The sequence below is a fragment of the Rattus norvegicus genome, chromosome X (assembly GCF_036323735.1).
Source record: "Rattus norvegicus strain BN/NHsdMcwi chromosome X, GRCr8, whole genome shotgun sequence".
NCBI classification, from domain to species: domain Eukaryota; kingdom Metazoa; phylum Chordata; class Mammalia; order Rodentia; family Muridae; genus Rattus; species Rattus norvegicus.
The window spans coordinates 121,865,924-121,882,046 of NC_086039.1; the positions used below are offsets into that span (position 1 = coordinate 121,865,924).

General features: G+C 42.0%; 1 protein-coding gene across 3 annotated transcripts in view; it reads right to left on the minus strand.

Moving 5' to 3' along the window:
- Window positions 1-16,123, minus strand: part of Tmem255a (transmembrane protein 255A) — a 64,276-nt gene that overhangs the window by 29,481 nt on the left and 18,672 nt on the right. The window contains exons 3-7 of one of the 3 annotated variants that reach the window (NM_182822.3): window positions 14,792-14,854; window positions 12,383-12,472; window positions 5,621-5,689; window positions 3,815-3,886; window positions 3,341-3,429 (exon numbers count right to left, since the gene is read on the minus strand). In NM_182822.3, coding sequence (NP_877974.2) covers window positions 3,341-3,429; window positions 3,815-3,886; window positions 5,621-5,689; window positions 12,383-12,472; window positions 14,792-14,854 — 383 coding nt within the window. The remainder of the gene's footprint in view (window positions 1-3,340; window positions 3,430-3,814; window positions 3,887-5,620; window positions 5,690-12,382; window positions 12,473-14,791; window positions 14,855-16,123) is intronic. The other 2 variants (XM_006257479.5, XM_039099704.2) reach the window with 2 other exon arrangements.

The window sequence follows — 16,123 nt, forward strand, 5'->3', positions numbered from 1 at the left end:
AAAGAAGCCAAATAAGAAGGAAGACCCTAGGGAGGAATGCTTGAATGTCATTTAGAAGGGGGAGTAAAATAAACACTGGAGGTGGATGGAAGGAGAGAACTTGGTGGGAGAGGAGGTGGGGTGGGGAGTGGGTGGGGAAAAGGTGTGGAGAAAGGGGGAGGACTGGGGGAGGAAACAAAAATCAGTATGGGGGTAACTCTAGGACAGGGGAGAGTCATGGGAGTCTATGGGGATGACCCTAACTGAGAATCCTAGCAGTTGTGGATATGGAGACTTAAGTGTCCACCTCTTATAGCCAGGCAGGATTTCCAGTGGAGGGAGGGGACACAACCTACCCACTAAGCCTTCCACCCAAAATTTGTCCTTCCTACAAGGTGTTTGGGGATAAAGATGGAGCAGAAAATGACAGATGTCCAAACAATGACTGGACCAATCTCATAGAAGAGAGCCCGTCCATGACACTGTTAGTGACACTCTGCTCTGCTTGCAGTTATGCCTAGCACAACTGTCTCCTAAGAGGCTTCATCCAGGAGGTAATAGAAACGATGTAGAGACCCACAGTCGAACAACAGGTAGAGTCTTATGCAAGAGTGAAGGATAGCATTGAGCAAATTGGCATGGACAAAGAAGCCTCACGAAAACTCAGAGTTAACTAACTTGGGCTCATGGGGCTCACAGAGACTAAACTACCAACCAAAGAGCATGCAGGAGCTAGACCTTAGCCTGTTACACATTTGTAGTAGGTGTGCAGCTTGGTCTTCATGTGAATCCCCCAATAATTGGAGGAAGTGCTTTCTCTGAGTGTTGCCTGCTTTTGGATCCCCATCCCTTCTTAGTATTTCTTCTAGGCTCCGCCCCACAGTTACCTGGCAACAGCCAGGTATGCCTGACTCAGTATAAAAGGGCCTATTTGCCTCCTCTCTCTCTCTCTCTCTCTCTCTCTCTCTCTCTCTCTCTCTCTCTCTCTCTCTCTCTGTCTCTCTGTCTCTCTCTCTGTCTTTCTCTCTCTGTCTCTGTCTCTGTCTCTCTGTCTCTCTCTCTCTCCCCTCTTCCCTCTCTTTCCCTACTCTCCCCATTCCCCTTCCCCCTCTCTCCACATGTTCATGGCTGGCCTCTACCTCCCTGCACACCCCCCGCACCTTTCTCTGCCTCTACTCTCACAACTCCCCTCCCCATGGTCTAAATAAACTCTCTTCATACTATGTCAGTTGGTCTTATGGCTGGTACCTCAGGGGAAAGGGATGTCGCATCATGGGCCTGCAAAGGCATCCCCTTCCACTTCATCATACTGAGCCTCTACCAAACATATCCCTCCTTCTTTCTTTCTTTCTTTCTTCCTTTCTTCCTTTCTTTCTTTCTTTCTTTCTTTCTTTCTTTCTTTCTTTCTTTCTTTTTATAAAACACAACACCCCTAGCTGGGCTACCTTGTCTGGCCTCAGTGAAAGAAGATATGCTTAGTCCTGTTGTGACCTGACACAACAGGGTGGGTGGGTACCCATTCTCTGAGGAGAAGGGGAAGAGGAATAAGGGGTGGGCCTTTAAGAGTAAAGAAAAAAAGAAAAAAAGGAAAAATTAAAAGTATTTTATAAACTAGAAAAAACATTCCTTCCTTAAAAATAATACTGGTAAGAGTTGCTTTATGAAGATCAGTTATTGTGAAATTTAGATTAACAAAAAAGAGAAGTTGGGTTGCATCTCCACTGGGCATAAGAATAGAATATTCAGCTGTGCCTCAAATAAATGGGATTTAAGTAACCCTTTATTTTCTTTCTAATCTTTTTTTCTGAAACATACCTATTGTAGAAACAAAGGTGTGTGTGTGCACATGCATGCGTGTGTGTGTGTGTGTGTGTGTGTGTGTGTGTGTGTAAAATAGATTACTTCTTAGATCTCTCCATAGGCCTCCAAATCTCGAACTCTATTCAGTTCATGGCAGTTTCCAGTCCCTACTCTTTGAGGTTATAAATCAGGAAAGAAGGGGGAGAGAGGGAGGTGGAAAAAACAGCAGCAAAGAAAGGGAGTAAACAGAGAAAGGGGGAGAGCAAAAGAGAGAGGATGAAGAATGGAGGAAGTCAGATGAGAAGCTGGACATGAATATTTATGTGTCACCCTCCCACCTACATAATCCTTATACCTCCTTTGAGTCTTTGAATTTCTCTTCCTCTACTGTCAGATAGTCCAAGGAAATGAGATTGGTATTAGCAAAGAAAGTGAAAGGGCCAGGTGAACTCTCCCTTGGTGCTCTCTGTTTCCAACCTGTCACGTTTTAACCCTCAAACCTTCTTCTGAACTGGTCCCAGACCACTAAGAGGAAGAGAGTGTGTAGGAGTAAGTGGCTTCCGTTCCAGGCCTCTCTCCATCCACCTCTCCTGGGCTAGTTCTTCCCTCCCTGCCTTGGCCTTCAGCTTTTCTACACTACGTCTGAAAATAGTCATGCATAGGAAAGCATTAGCCAACAACATGTTATACGAAGGCCTAGTCCTCATAATCTGTATCACATCGCTAATTCACCTAAGTTGTTCTTTAAAAAACAAATCCCTCCTGCTTTTATTGCATCCCAGCCATCTGCAATGTCTACCTGCTCAAGTTCATTTCCCATGCTGTATACCTCCATAACTCCCAATCGCCTACAATGGTTAAGGCCAAAGTTCCTTTAGACAGTAGGTTCTTTGACATCTGACCCTGATTCCTACTTTGTCTTCACCACCTACTGTATTTTCTATAGTTCCCTCCACTTCATATGCGAGCATATCTTCCCCACCCCCACATGCTTTGAGTTCATACCCTAAACTCTTCCTTATCCTTTGTCCTTCGTTGTGCCACCAGAGTCCTTGCTATAGCCACTGGTGCTCACCATGCTATGTTCACATATCAATTGCTCACCCATCTGCCTTTCCTACTAGTCTGACATCCTTATTCTCAGCACCTAATATTTGGAAAGAAGAACTGCTGCATTCCTAATTGGAAGGCAAAGAGTCTGGATGGTTTAGCATAACTGGCACCACCCTTGCCAGTTTATATTTTGCTGTCCCCTTGGCTTTAAACCTCTTTTCTTGGCTATTTTCTTGACTTGCTTTCCAGTTTTCTTCAGGTCCCTTCACACATGAAACCTTTACAAATAGACATCCCATGCCCACTCTGTGTGTACACGGTTTCTCCCTCACTGATGTTTTCCTGCTTCATTTTTCTTTGAAACTCTATTCGCACCTACCATTATATTGTGTATTGTGTGTGCTTACATTCTTTCCTCTGCTAGAATATAAGCTCCTCACTAGTCTTGGCTCTCTTAGCACCCAATATGGTCAAACAATTACTTCTGTGCCCGTGGCACCAGACTTACTTGCCACAGTTGTAGAGGTCACAGCAGAAGCAGGTGTTGCCCCGGATGCGAGGTGTGCAGAGTCCACGGCTAAGTTGAGGGCAGTTCACCTGCAGGCACAAAACAACAATGGGAGAAACTAGCACTGGACAGGATTGGTCCTCTGGAATTGAAATGTGAGTTAGTGACTGATGGAGACAGAATGATGGGTATAATATGCAAATGAAACGTGAGGCTAAGCAGAAAGGTCGCTGTGCTTGTGCATAAAGCAAGAACCTGTGTATCTGTGATTATGTTCAGCCCCAGCTACAGTCCTTAGTGCCCAACTCATAATTGTTAGAGGAGAGGAAGGACAGATGGAACAATTTATGTTATATTAAATGGATGTGAGGGAATGAGGATATGAGGGATGAGAAAACCAGGACACAGGATGAAAGAGAATCTGGTACAAAGGAATAGAGAGGCCATCACATGCATACTGAAATACAATAGTACCTCTTTAACTGCCTGGGTAAGGTTCCTCAAAGCCCTCGTAGAAGGAGTAATTTTGGATGAGGAAGTTATGACCTTATACAGGAAAAATCGAGTTAAGAGAAACAGGATTATAGGCAAATTTATGGAAACTGTTATTAATATTTGCTCAGTTGGCAAATTAACACAAGAAAGCTATCACAGTGAAATCAAGAGAGTCACTGCAATAGGGTTGCATTGTTTGAGGTTGCAAAAACATTTTTCAAAACTAAAAGTGTAAAGCATAGTCTGTATTTACCTTCTCTTGCTTGCAAGAATGTTTTTCAAGTTCCCTTTGCAATAAGGGTGCAGTAAAGTACTTTCACACTTTGGCTTTGTTGCAGAAATATTCCTAGTAAACAGACATTTTGGGTCCTTCATATTGGGTCCTTCATACAAGTGCCTGTTGCCTTTTGATATGCTGTTAGTACACACACACACATTTTATTCCTCCTTCTAACCCAGGAACAATTAGAAAAATGGTAACTTTGTGGTTGCTGACCAACAATGGTGGGAACCAGACGGTGCTACCATAATAAACGCATTTAACATCATGCCTTGGGAGCAAGACTCTGACTTTGTCTAACTCCAAGGACACCGTTCCTGTTAAATTTTGTGTAAGGTGGCTCCCCGGGAGGTTGTGTGATGTAGTGGTCATTTTGCTTCTGCCTTTATTTTTTCCTTTCCAGTCACAGGTATGCTATCTTTCAATTTTTTTTGTATTTTTTCTTCATTCTTTGAGACATTAATACAGTGCATTTTCATCCTATTTGTTCCCTTTTTTTAACTCATCCTATGCCCATTTCCTGCTTCCCTAGCCACCCAACTTTGTCTTCTCCCCTCTCTGGAGGGTCCGAGATTTGTGCTGCAAATGTACTCTTGGGTGTATCCTCACTGTGCATGACTTTCATTTTGAGATTAACAGAGTACCAAATTGCCAACAATCCCAGAAACCTGGGTAGAATTTCATACGTTGGAATCCACTAGCTTGGAGGTGTTTTGTGATTTGCTGAATTGAACGTGCACGCCCCCCACCCCCAGTGTTGCCACTGCTATTGCCTCTAGATGAAGCAACAGAGAACACAGGGCATGTGTGGGGTAAGAAAGAAAGACTCTCAGGATTACTAGACTGGCCTCTTAGACTAACAAGCTGGGCCTCCTTAGAGCCTTAAGATACAGCAGATTGCTCAGGTATCCTGATTTGAACTCCAGAGCGTTCTATGTGTGGCATTCAGGCTCTGCCTTCTCGGCACAGGGTCTTGGTGGGATTCCTATCTTCTTCCAGCTGAGCACCAAGTCCAGGCACCTGAACCATTATTGGCAGAGATGGGAGAGGGACACACCATGAGAGACTTCTGGCTGGGCTCAGAGGGCCACCCTATGGCCATAGAACAAAATTAATCTGATTAGGCCTCATGAGGCTCCAATCTATGACATGTCCTCATTAACACTGTGCTTTGACCCAGTGAACAAATAGCGTAAAGCACCTAGTAGTAAACCTTATGTCTATGGAAAGAAATAATATAGAGTGTTTCATGGCTTAACAGTTGTTTTAGCAGTTAAGAGCACTTGTTGCTTTTGCAGAGGACAGGGTTCGATTCCCAGCATCCACATGGTGTCTCATAACTATGTGTAACTCCAGTACACATGTGGTGCACATACGTACATGCAGGTAAGACACTCATATGCTTTAAAATGATAAATAAATATTTCTTGGTGAAGAAAGGTTGTTTCAGATAAAACAAGGGACTTTCCCATGAGGTAAAGACATGCAGCATCGTTGTGGCTCACCTCCTCAGCTTCCCTCTGGGATGTCTTGGGAACATAGTGGCACCGGTTAGCATAGAGTGGTTTCAAATCCTATAAAGGGAAACACCAAACCAAAAGGGTTTTGGCTTTGTAAAGCAAAACATCAAGAGCCCTGCTTGCCAATATAAGATTGGTAAACACACACACACACACACACACACACACACACACACACACACACACACACACACACACACACTCAGTCCCAGAGGCAGTACGTTAGGTTAAATTCTAAAAGCTATCTATTGGGGGCCCAAGAATGTATGGATCACGCAAGATCATTCTAATAATTGCTTTCTGTTGAACTACTTCAGTTAATGAGAAACCAGGAAGATTGATTGAAAAATGAGTCTCTTGAAATTTCCTCCTTTTTTTTTTCCCCTTCTAGGCTTTGTCTCCTTGCAAACAGTCCCTAGGGAGCAAGACTCCAAACTCCAGGTTATTGCAATATTGCACTTCTAAATAGAGAGAGCAGAGCGTGGCTTTAACTATGAAGTCTCATTATCACCTGACAATAATGAGGATAAGGGCTGACTGATTTGTGCTCCCTGCTGTTATTTCCACACCTTTGCAAAAGGAAGAGGCAAAGAAATCAGTGGCTGGAGGATGGGTGGCTACTTAGTTGGCTGTAGATTTTAACTCAACTGTACTGCAAGCCATTTCCACTCTCCTACATAGATAGGTAAAACTGTCAAACTCAAAATGGTACTTCTAAGGCAAAGGGGCGGGTGATGTGGAGATCAAGGACAGTTGATTTACTCTGCTAGCTTTCTGATGAAACTCTCAGGCATGAGAGTTGGAAAGAAGAGACAAGTCAGATATGCCTGGAAACTTGTAACTTGTAACCAGAAAATGCTGTCATTTGTACAACTGACACTAAGCATCCCTGTGTAGTACGGGGGTCTTTGGACAAAGTCACATTGCCTAAGATTACACTGGTTTATGCAAAATGGCCTTAGGGGCTTAGTTCAAAGTGCCCAGGCAGAAAGGATTTATTTGTCTTTTGCCTTTCCCCTTCTGCCTCATTTCCAATCCTGATGGTTATTTTTCCTGTACCTGTGATTTAGAATCCCCTATACTTGGCATTGAGTGCCTCTTGCCTTTATTCTGTAACCCCATCAATGACCTGGGACTTTCCATTGGCTCATGCTTCATAATTCTTTTCACTGTTCAGTGTTACAAAAGGATATTGCTTGTTATTTCAGTCTGGAGTTGGACTAGAAAGGAAGGAGGACTCTCATGCTCACAACTGGCAGGACTTATTTTCTATGATGGAGTAAAAGCCTATTCGTTATTATTGTGTTCAAGAAAAAGGTTTCACCGTAGTGGTGTCCATAGCCCTATATGACCTGGATTGTCATTCAGCTACTGACCTTATATAAGACAGGGATGCAGGATGATTGCCCATTCACTATGTCTGGTTGATATTCTACACTTAATCCCCAGAAGAAGGGCAGGAACAGGCAACTCATGGGTGAGAAGAGGTCATTGAACCTGAGCCTGAAGGGCTGCCCACCTTGGCAAGAAGAGATGGAAAGGGGTACTGCTGTATATTACATGACTGCTATGTGACAGGCCCTTGTAGGACATGCTCATGGCCTATTACTTAATTTCACTCTCTTTCTAACCCTGAAAGGTAAATTTCTATTATAGACACTTGAGAGAAAGAGAAATTATAACACAAGAGAGTAAAGTGACTTTTTCAGCTAATGAATGGCCATGGTTGGGAAGATGGAGAAAGAAGGGGGAATAGAAAAAACATTAGGTCTTGGTGAAATTCTGATTCACTCAAGCCGAAGAAACATAGCAAGGCAATGTTAACGGTTCTCACCGACAGGACAAGCTGGCTTTAACCCGACCAAGGTGAGCCGGGATCTAAATACGACTTTCATTTAAGTAATCCAGGTATCTTTGAGCAGGTCCCATGTTAGAGGATACATTTTCTTAAAGATGCATCCAGCCTTAGCTCATGGCATGCATTATAACTAAAAGAAAGCAGCTCTGTAGAAAGGAAGCTGAGCCTACGTATCAAAGGAAATGTTTATTAGTAGGGCAGTACCACAGCCTTAGACAGACATGATGGGGTCCTGTGGAGACACAGTTAGACAATTTGATTCTGTAGCAGGAAGCCACATGGTCCAAACCAACCTCTCCTTTAACAGCTACAAGAACAGACCATGAGGACAAAGGTACCTTTCTCAAGTACCCAAATAGTGCTGTTCTTATGACAGTGGTTGGAATGACCCTTACAGGTTTGCTAGTGATTGGAGTATTAAGTTCCACATTACATGACATAGGCTAGAATTCATAAGGCATGATAAAGTAAAAATCCATGTTGTCTTAGGTCTGGAAATCAGGGTGAGCCAGACTTGTTGGTAGCTGAAAGGGAGCAAGGTGTCAACTCAGAAAGGTCACAGCATGCCTCCTTCTTACCAACTCTCTGTCCAGAGGTGGAGTATGGTGGGGTGGGGGAGCGACAGTGACAGAGAGACAAAGACAGAAAGAAACTGAGGCTGCAGGGGAGTGTGGCCTGACTTCCAAGACAGAAAGGCAGCTAATGGATCTGTGATTTAACAGCATCATGATACCATCAAAATCTATAAAATATAATACCACAGTGCAACTCACCAAGTATAACATTTACAAAGGGGCTTAGAGGTGGCTAGATTGTTGTGGTTCCATAGTGAATAATAATTACTAACTTGACAAGATCTGGGATCACCCCTGAGACAAGCCACCAGACATATTTGTGAGAAATCATTTAGGTTAGCATAAGATCATGCCTGCAAATGATGAGCTTGGTTAGGTTAAATGAAGCAGAAGACTCACCCTAAAGGACAGTGACAATATTTCCTGTGCTGGACTGAAAAAGTAGAAAGGGAGCGGAGAACCAGCATTTCTCCTTCCTGGTTTCTGACTGCAGATGTAATGACAGCATGGCTTCAGGCTCCTGCCACCATGGCTTCCCTGCCATTGTACCCTGCCTGTACCCACAAACTGTGAGCAAAATTAAACCCATCTATAAGTTGCAATGGTCAAGGCACTGTTATAGCAACAGGAACAGTAGCTAAAACTGTGATCATCACAGAGAACTTCCCAATAAATAGAGGCTGGAAGTTTATTCCTCATTGCCTTCCATTGAAGCCAATGATCTAAAATATTGGACCCATACGGGAGATAGAAATCAAAATCATATGAGACACCGCCTCACACTCACAGGCACAATCACATAATAATGGAAACTGGTGACGCTGTGAAGAAATCAGAATCCTAATACATCGATGGTGAATAAAACATGGCACAGCTATTTCGGAGAACAGTCAGGCAGTTCTTCAATGAAACACAGTTATCATATGTCCTAGCAGTTTTGTTCCCAAGCAGAAAGGAAATGAGAATGCAAATATGCCCATTCAGAACCATGTGCCCAAATGGGAACCAGATCACTGTCTATAATCATAAAATGGAAGAAACAACTTAAATGTCAATATAGTATTGACATTAGTACACCATAAAAATGGAATAAAGCACTGGTCTATAGTGCAGTGTGGATGAACTTTGAAAACATTATACTAAATAAAAGGAGCCAATCATAAAATCCACATATAGTGTTCCTTTAGTATGAAATGTCTAATATAGGAATATCTATTAAGGTGAAAGCATATTAGTTGTTGGGGAGGATAGAGAGACAGGCTATAATGGACAAAGGATATAAGGATTCTTCTTGATATGAAAAAAATCTAAAACTGTTGTCTCCATGCCACTGTGAATATACTTAAAAAATTTAAACATGAGTGGAAGAAAAAAAAAAAAAGAAGAAAAGGAAGCCATTTTAGCTCATGATGCTATGAAAATCTACAACAGGCTTCTGAGCCACTAGGCCTAGGTTGCCATGGAAACTGTCTCAGAGTGACTGTTGCTTGTCAAATGGGGATAATAATGCCTGCCCTACTTATCTCACAGGATTGTTGTAGGTCTCAAATGAGGTAATAGATGTGAGGACACATTGAAAGCTAAATGTCATACATAAAAACAAAGAATTAGTGTTGCTAGGATGTCTCCTATTGAATAGAAAATAGCATGCGCACTATGACTGACTGCAAGCAATGATACAAAAACATATATATATATATATATATATATATATATATATATTCAGAGAGTAATATGTGAGGACCACAATAATTGCTATGTTAGGGGACAGAATTATAACCAGTAACAGTTACTAGTATATCATTTAGGAATAAAAAAATCCAGGCAAATGAAAGATGGCACCTCTCAGCTAAAACCAGAATATAGATATTTGATGGAGGATATAATATTTATGTTCCTGGCACTCAAAAAAATCAGAGAAAGGGCATATCTCTCCAATACCTTATTGTTCTCCCCACATAGATTATTTCCTAAATTACTGTTTCAGAGATGAGTTAGGTGATAACATTAATGGTATGCTCTCCTTTGATCTTGCCAAAAAAGGGGCTGCCTCTTCTGTCTGGAAGAAGACTCTAGTCAATGACTAAAGTACAACAACATGCCATGTGACTCACAGAAAAGTTTGGTAAGCTAAATTTGCTCTGATTCAACTATTTTAGAAAATACAGTTTTCAACAGTTCACAAAACATCTTCATTTTCCATGTTTAGTTCAGTTGAAGAGCTGAGTTTGCTCCAAGACTTAGCTGCTACATCTTGCTCTTGATTTTGGTCTTTAGAGAACATCAGGGCTACTTAATGATTTCCCATGTCCAAGGCTCTTTTGTTGTTGTTTTTTCTCATCCCCTTCTCCCACTGAAAAGTATTTTTTAAAAATATGCTTTATGACCACATTGGTATGAAAATGAATATATCTATGTTATGTGTCAAATGTTTTGTCTCAACCTAAAAGTTCACCATTTTTCTTCTTATTTGAGAGGAAATAATGCCATTTTTGTGGCACTCTAAAATTAGTATGAGTTCTAAGCACTATGCTTACTATGGTTAATGGAAAAGTTGTTCCTGGGCCAGAAATCTGGAACAGTGTGAAACAGAGCATGGTAAAAGAAGGGCAAGAGCAGGAGGTGCTACATAGGCTGCTAGTGGGGAGAAGGCATCAATAGCCTTAGCCAGCTTTGAACACTATGAATTATAATACCAACCATCCAGGCAAAACGCACCCACTTTAGTGGCAACTCTTATGGGTGGTAATCAAGCACTCTGTAATTGGATATGAAGCCCACTGCATAGGAGGGAATCTGTGCTGGAAATCTGCTGCAAAGACCATGGTGAGGGAAGTCACAGGCCCTAAGAGGGGACCATAATTCCATTGTTTAGCTAAATTGACACAATATTGAACCACCTTCTAAATATATATGTTTATACAAATAGACAATTATCACTCTCAGCCTTAATCACAGGAACCTTTCTTTCTAGTGAACTGTGATAAATGCAAAGACTTACAATTGCAAAAGGTGTGGAGGATCATTGACAGTTGAGTGCTCAGCCCTAAACATGACATTTATACCATACCCTCAAGGCTCAGGAAATACTGTAGAAGATGGGGCAGAAAGAATGTAAGGGCTAGACACTACGGAGAGGCGCTGAAAACATGCTACCTTCAGAGGGAAATAAACATTTTTTGACAATTATGAATGCATTTTCTGAGTATGTACATTAGCAGCCAGGCACAAATCCAAGAGGAGCCTAGGAAACCCTAACCCATATGCCATATGATTTCCTACTGGTAAATTCAGCAAAAAGGGAATGCCTTTGCCTTCAGTTATGCACCCACTGGTGATGCCACCAGGTTCCAATGGATAGTCCCAATCAAATGGTCCCACAGATACCTCTAAACAAATAAGAGGATTCATACACAAAACAAAAATTACGTATCTGGGAAAGGGACATGGAGGGAGGAGGGGCTGTTGATAGGAGTGGGACAGAGATAAAAAGAAGAGAGACAAAGGCAGCGATCAAGATGCATTTATCTATATGCATGGAATTGTCAAAGAACTAAAGTTAAACATGGGGAACAATGTCTTCTACAGACATCTCAATGGGTGTGCTCTTAGTCACAGAGACCTAGAGTTCAGGAGTAAAAATGGCCCTTATCCAATGGACAGCTTCTGCAGAGTGGGAAACATTTGCTATCTGGACTGAAGGACTGAACTGAGGGTGGGGGATTTAGCTCTAACTTTCTCCAGACTTCCAACTTCATCATGTCATCCCAACCACTGTCACAGGAACAGCATTTATTTGGGTACCTGAGAAAGGTACCTTTGTCCTCATGGTCTGTTTTTGTAGCTATTGAAGGGGAGGTTGGTTTGGACCATGTGGCTTCCTGCTACAGAATCAAATGGTCTATCTGTGTCTCCACAGGACGCCATCATGTCTGTCTAAGGCTGTGGTACTTCCCTGCTGCTCTTTCCCCATCTTCAAGTCATCCCCTTACCCTATGCCTTTGTCTTTGACTGTCCAAATTGTACTCACCAAAGGGCTACTCGAACCCCTATTGCCACTGGGAATAGCCTTCTCTGCTCTCTGGAGTCCAAGATGAACCCCCTATTTCACCTGGAGTCTGCACTGCCAGTTTAGGTCCAGTTTTCTAGGTGCTTACTTTCTTCACTGATGTTCTCACCTTGACTACCAGCTATTGAAGACGGAGGAGGAGCTTCCTTCTCCCTTGTATACATGTGCCCCCTCAAAGCACTCAGTGCACATTCAAGGCAGGGTTATAGCATTGTACGATTCAACTCAAGGATAATAATACTCACAATGTGTCTGGCAGCAAAGACCCCATCAACTATAGCACAACAAAAAGCTGCAATCACACCAAAGCTGATAAACACGATAGAAGCCACCAGCTGTAGGAGGGAAAAAAGGAACATGCCTGTTAGCCTTCCACTGATGCCGCTTTTGGAGACTAGGTAATCCCCAAGAGACTGCCAGCCAAAGCAGAAGTCTACTCTGTCACTGACGAGGGTGCTTTTTCTTTTTCAGTCATGCAGGGTGAGTGGATATGGACGTAGGCAGGGAGGAAGAGAAGGGGAAACAGAAGCATTTTTGAAAACTATTTCAGGGTAGGGTCAGAAATTCATTCTGTGAACACCGAATGAAGAAGCTTGCTGTATCCAGTATGCTGTCCTTCCATCCTCAGATTCAGAAAAATGTTGGACCTTGGACATCATGTAATCCAACCCTGTATTTTATCAGTGAGGGAAACAGTGTTTCCAGTGTCTCTATTGTGAGTCTTTGATTTCTATACCCCTAACTCTGCTGCCTGAGTGGACACTGATGAGAACAAGAGTGATTCTTGGGTTCTACATAAGTCTACATCACCATCACATTATGTATCATTGAACGAAGGGGATATTCAATTTACTACCAGTTAAGTGCCAGAGAGATTTTGCAAGAATTGATGTCTCTGAAATGGATAAATTCTCTGTGGTCTATATAAAAGTTTTCTTTCTCACTCTTTTTTTGGAGGGCATGGCTTCATGTAGTCCAGGTTGGTCTCAAATTTATTTTGTGACTATGTCTCACCTTAAACTTCTGATCCAGCCACCCAAGGGTTAGGAATACAGGTATGTACCACCATGCCTAACTAGAAAATTTAAAATAATAAAACCAGATTGCCAAATTTATTGATCATGTTAGATAACGTAAATTTTCCTAAAGTCCATCTTCTAGTACCAAGGTGATGCTATAAATCAAGGTATGGTAGCATCACAATCTCAGAATGTCTTCAAGGACAAGGAGATATGTGATACACAAGCCTACAATCTGCTATGGTTGCCCTTCTGAACTACATGGGATCAGCATTTTTCTTTCTTGAGGCTTCTGGGGAGAAAGAGGAGGAAATAACATGGCCATCAAGCTATTCCCCAGGGAGAAGGAAAAAAATCAAAGCCAAGACTACCCTAGGGTTCACCCACTTCAACAGGCTGAGAGGAAATACTTATCTCCTTTGGGAGTTGTTCAGAAACCTCTCTCCATAAATCTCACTTCACAGCACTGCAGATAATTGGTAAATAATGGATGAACGATGTCATGAAATTGGCATTATTAGCTATGCTATGATCAGCTCTACAATTAAAACTCCCCCATTATTTTGAATAATTTAAGCCTAAAGTGAAAACGAATCTGGCAAGGGATGGCGGCCAGGTGAAATGGAAGAAGGAACTATTAGAAGTCCCCTGGCAGTGATTCCCATACTGCTGGGGGAAGCACATGGGTAGAGTGCTGTGTCCCTAGAGCTACTACATTATTTGATTAAGCTTGATGTTAAACAGACCCCATTGCCAAAGTTTGGATGCCACTAAGAGTTGTCCAAGGTGAGTCTAAACTTAGTCCAGTGTCTGACCACTCACCAGACTTCCTGATCTGTAATTCTATAAAACTGTATTGCGAACCTCTCCATTCTACCCCTTGCCCTCAAGGAAGCCTGCCCAAAATTAAACAGGAAAATACAGCAGCTTGCGTTTAGGAGATTGTATTAGAACAGTGAACTATAAGCTTCACCTTCTGTCAAACGCTGGTCCTTCCTCTCAACTTTACTACGTACTTGCTTTGAACTAGGGATGGCAAAGACACAAAGATAATGTTGTGAAGTTGACTTCATAATTTTAGTTCGTCTGATCTATGTTTCAAGTACGTTTACCTTCTTTCTCTTTTTAGTTCTCAAGTAGTTCAGGAAGGCCTTGAACTCAGGATCACTCAAAGGTGACCTAGAACTGAGCTCCAGATCTCCCCTTCTTAACCACTCGAGTGTAAGGAATAGAGGCATGAATCACCAGGCCCAGTTTATACTTATTTTCTTAATTGAAGTTCCCTAGATTATAATATCCTAAGAGATTTAAAAAAAACTTTGTGAAAACTTTTCCAAAAGATTATGTAACCAAAAGGAAGCTATAAAAGTCACTAATATTCAGAGTTGCAGTAATGTATGTAACAGAAACCCGGCATTCTAGGCCAGACCAGCAGCCTGATTGAACAGCCGGAAGAATGAAGGAGAAAAGCTTAAAGAAATGCAAACCAGCCTGAGAACACTGTGAGATAAGTTCTCTGGAGGCTTAGGGGAAAAGGTGAAATAACAGTTTCCTCTGGGGCCAAATTTGCACAAGCTTAAGCAATGTATTCCTTATCCACATAAACATTGAGCTTTCCAGAGGACGAAAACTTACCATCTGCCGCTTGTTCTCAATCAGGTTTGATCCGATGATTCCAAGGAATGATCCGAAGCCAAGCTGTAAGACAACATAGCATTTAGGAACACAATCAACCTTCCCACGCAATCATTCCAGTCCTTGGCCAGGATTCAGGACAGAGGAAAAGAACTGGAGTGTAAATGTCAAAGTCACATGTAGCTTCTTCCACAAACACGCTATGTACAATGAAAGTATATCCTCCCATTATTTACAGTTTTCTCCTGACGCAATGACTCACACTGAAAAAGAAGCTCGTGTGCCCCCAAACTAAAAGTAAAGATCAACTATAGCTTCTTAGTGCCTGTCTGTTTCAATTTTAATATCCATTACCTAGCATATGACTTGTGATTCCGTAAGAGACCTATAATGGCGAGAAGCACGCGTTATTGTCAGATCTCTATCTAGTTTTCAAAAGGACCTTCTATTCTGAAGCATGGATTATAGAATAAAGGTTTGCAAAGGCAATTTTTGATGCATCAGGCATACTAATCAAGCTCAGGAAGTACTTTTGAAATCAGCAAGCACCTTAACCCGCACTAAAAAAAAAAAAAAATAGAAGTAGAAAAGAACTTTTTTGGAAAGCCTGTATTTGTGGTTGACCTACTGCAATTTATGTTAGCACTTACTTGCCTCTTTCTCCATCTCTCCTTCATTTATGGACAGAAAGCATTCATTAAAGGGTGAACAGAAATGGCAGTGTAAAACCCTGAAAAACAATTTCTCTTGTCTAAGTGGCCAGGATTATGGCTCAGTGTAGAAGATCCCATTGCCCTCTCAGCTCTGCCATTAGTGGACTCAAGCTTGCCGGTCTCAGCTGAAAACAATCAGTAACCAATAGCTATTGGTGGAGATGGAAAGGGAAGAAGTAAAAAGCAGTGAGAATGGACCAATAAATCTTAACACATGTTCAGTGATGTAGGTACACCTCTCTTTAGCCTCGCTAATGGTCTTGCTTTGCACCCGCAGCCTTACCTCGACTCTCAGAAGCATCTTTCAACCCAAGACTCCCAAGTTTTACATCTAGGCTTGGAAATCTAATGAACCCAAGGATTGGAACGGATGGATCCCAGTCCAGAAACTAACTGTTTGCCTCAAGACCCCAAGTATGAAAGACACTGAAAGGAAGCAAAGATTCCTTCTGCAGGACCAGCAACCATTCTTGGAAAACCAAAGCTTATGCGTCAATGGATAGACTACTCCATCCCAGGATACTGAGCTCATCCTCATGGAAAAGCTGACATACTTTTCTCCCACCCAATCTTCTTTAAAGTATAACTAAGACGTGTTGCTGCAAAATACACCAATGTA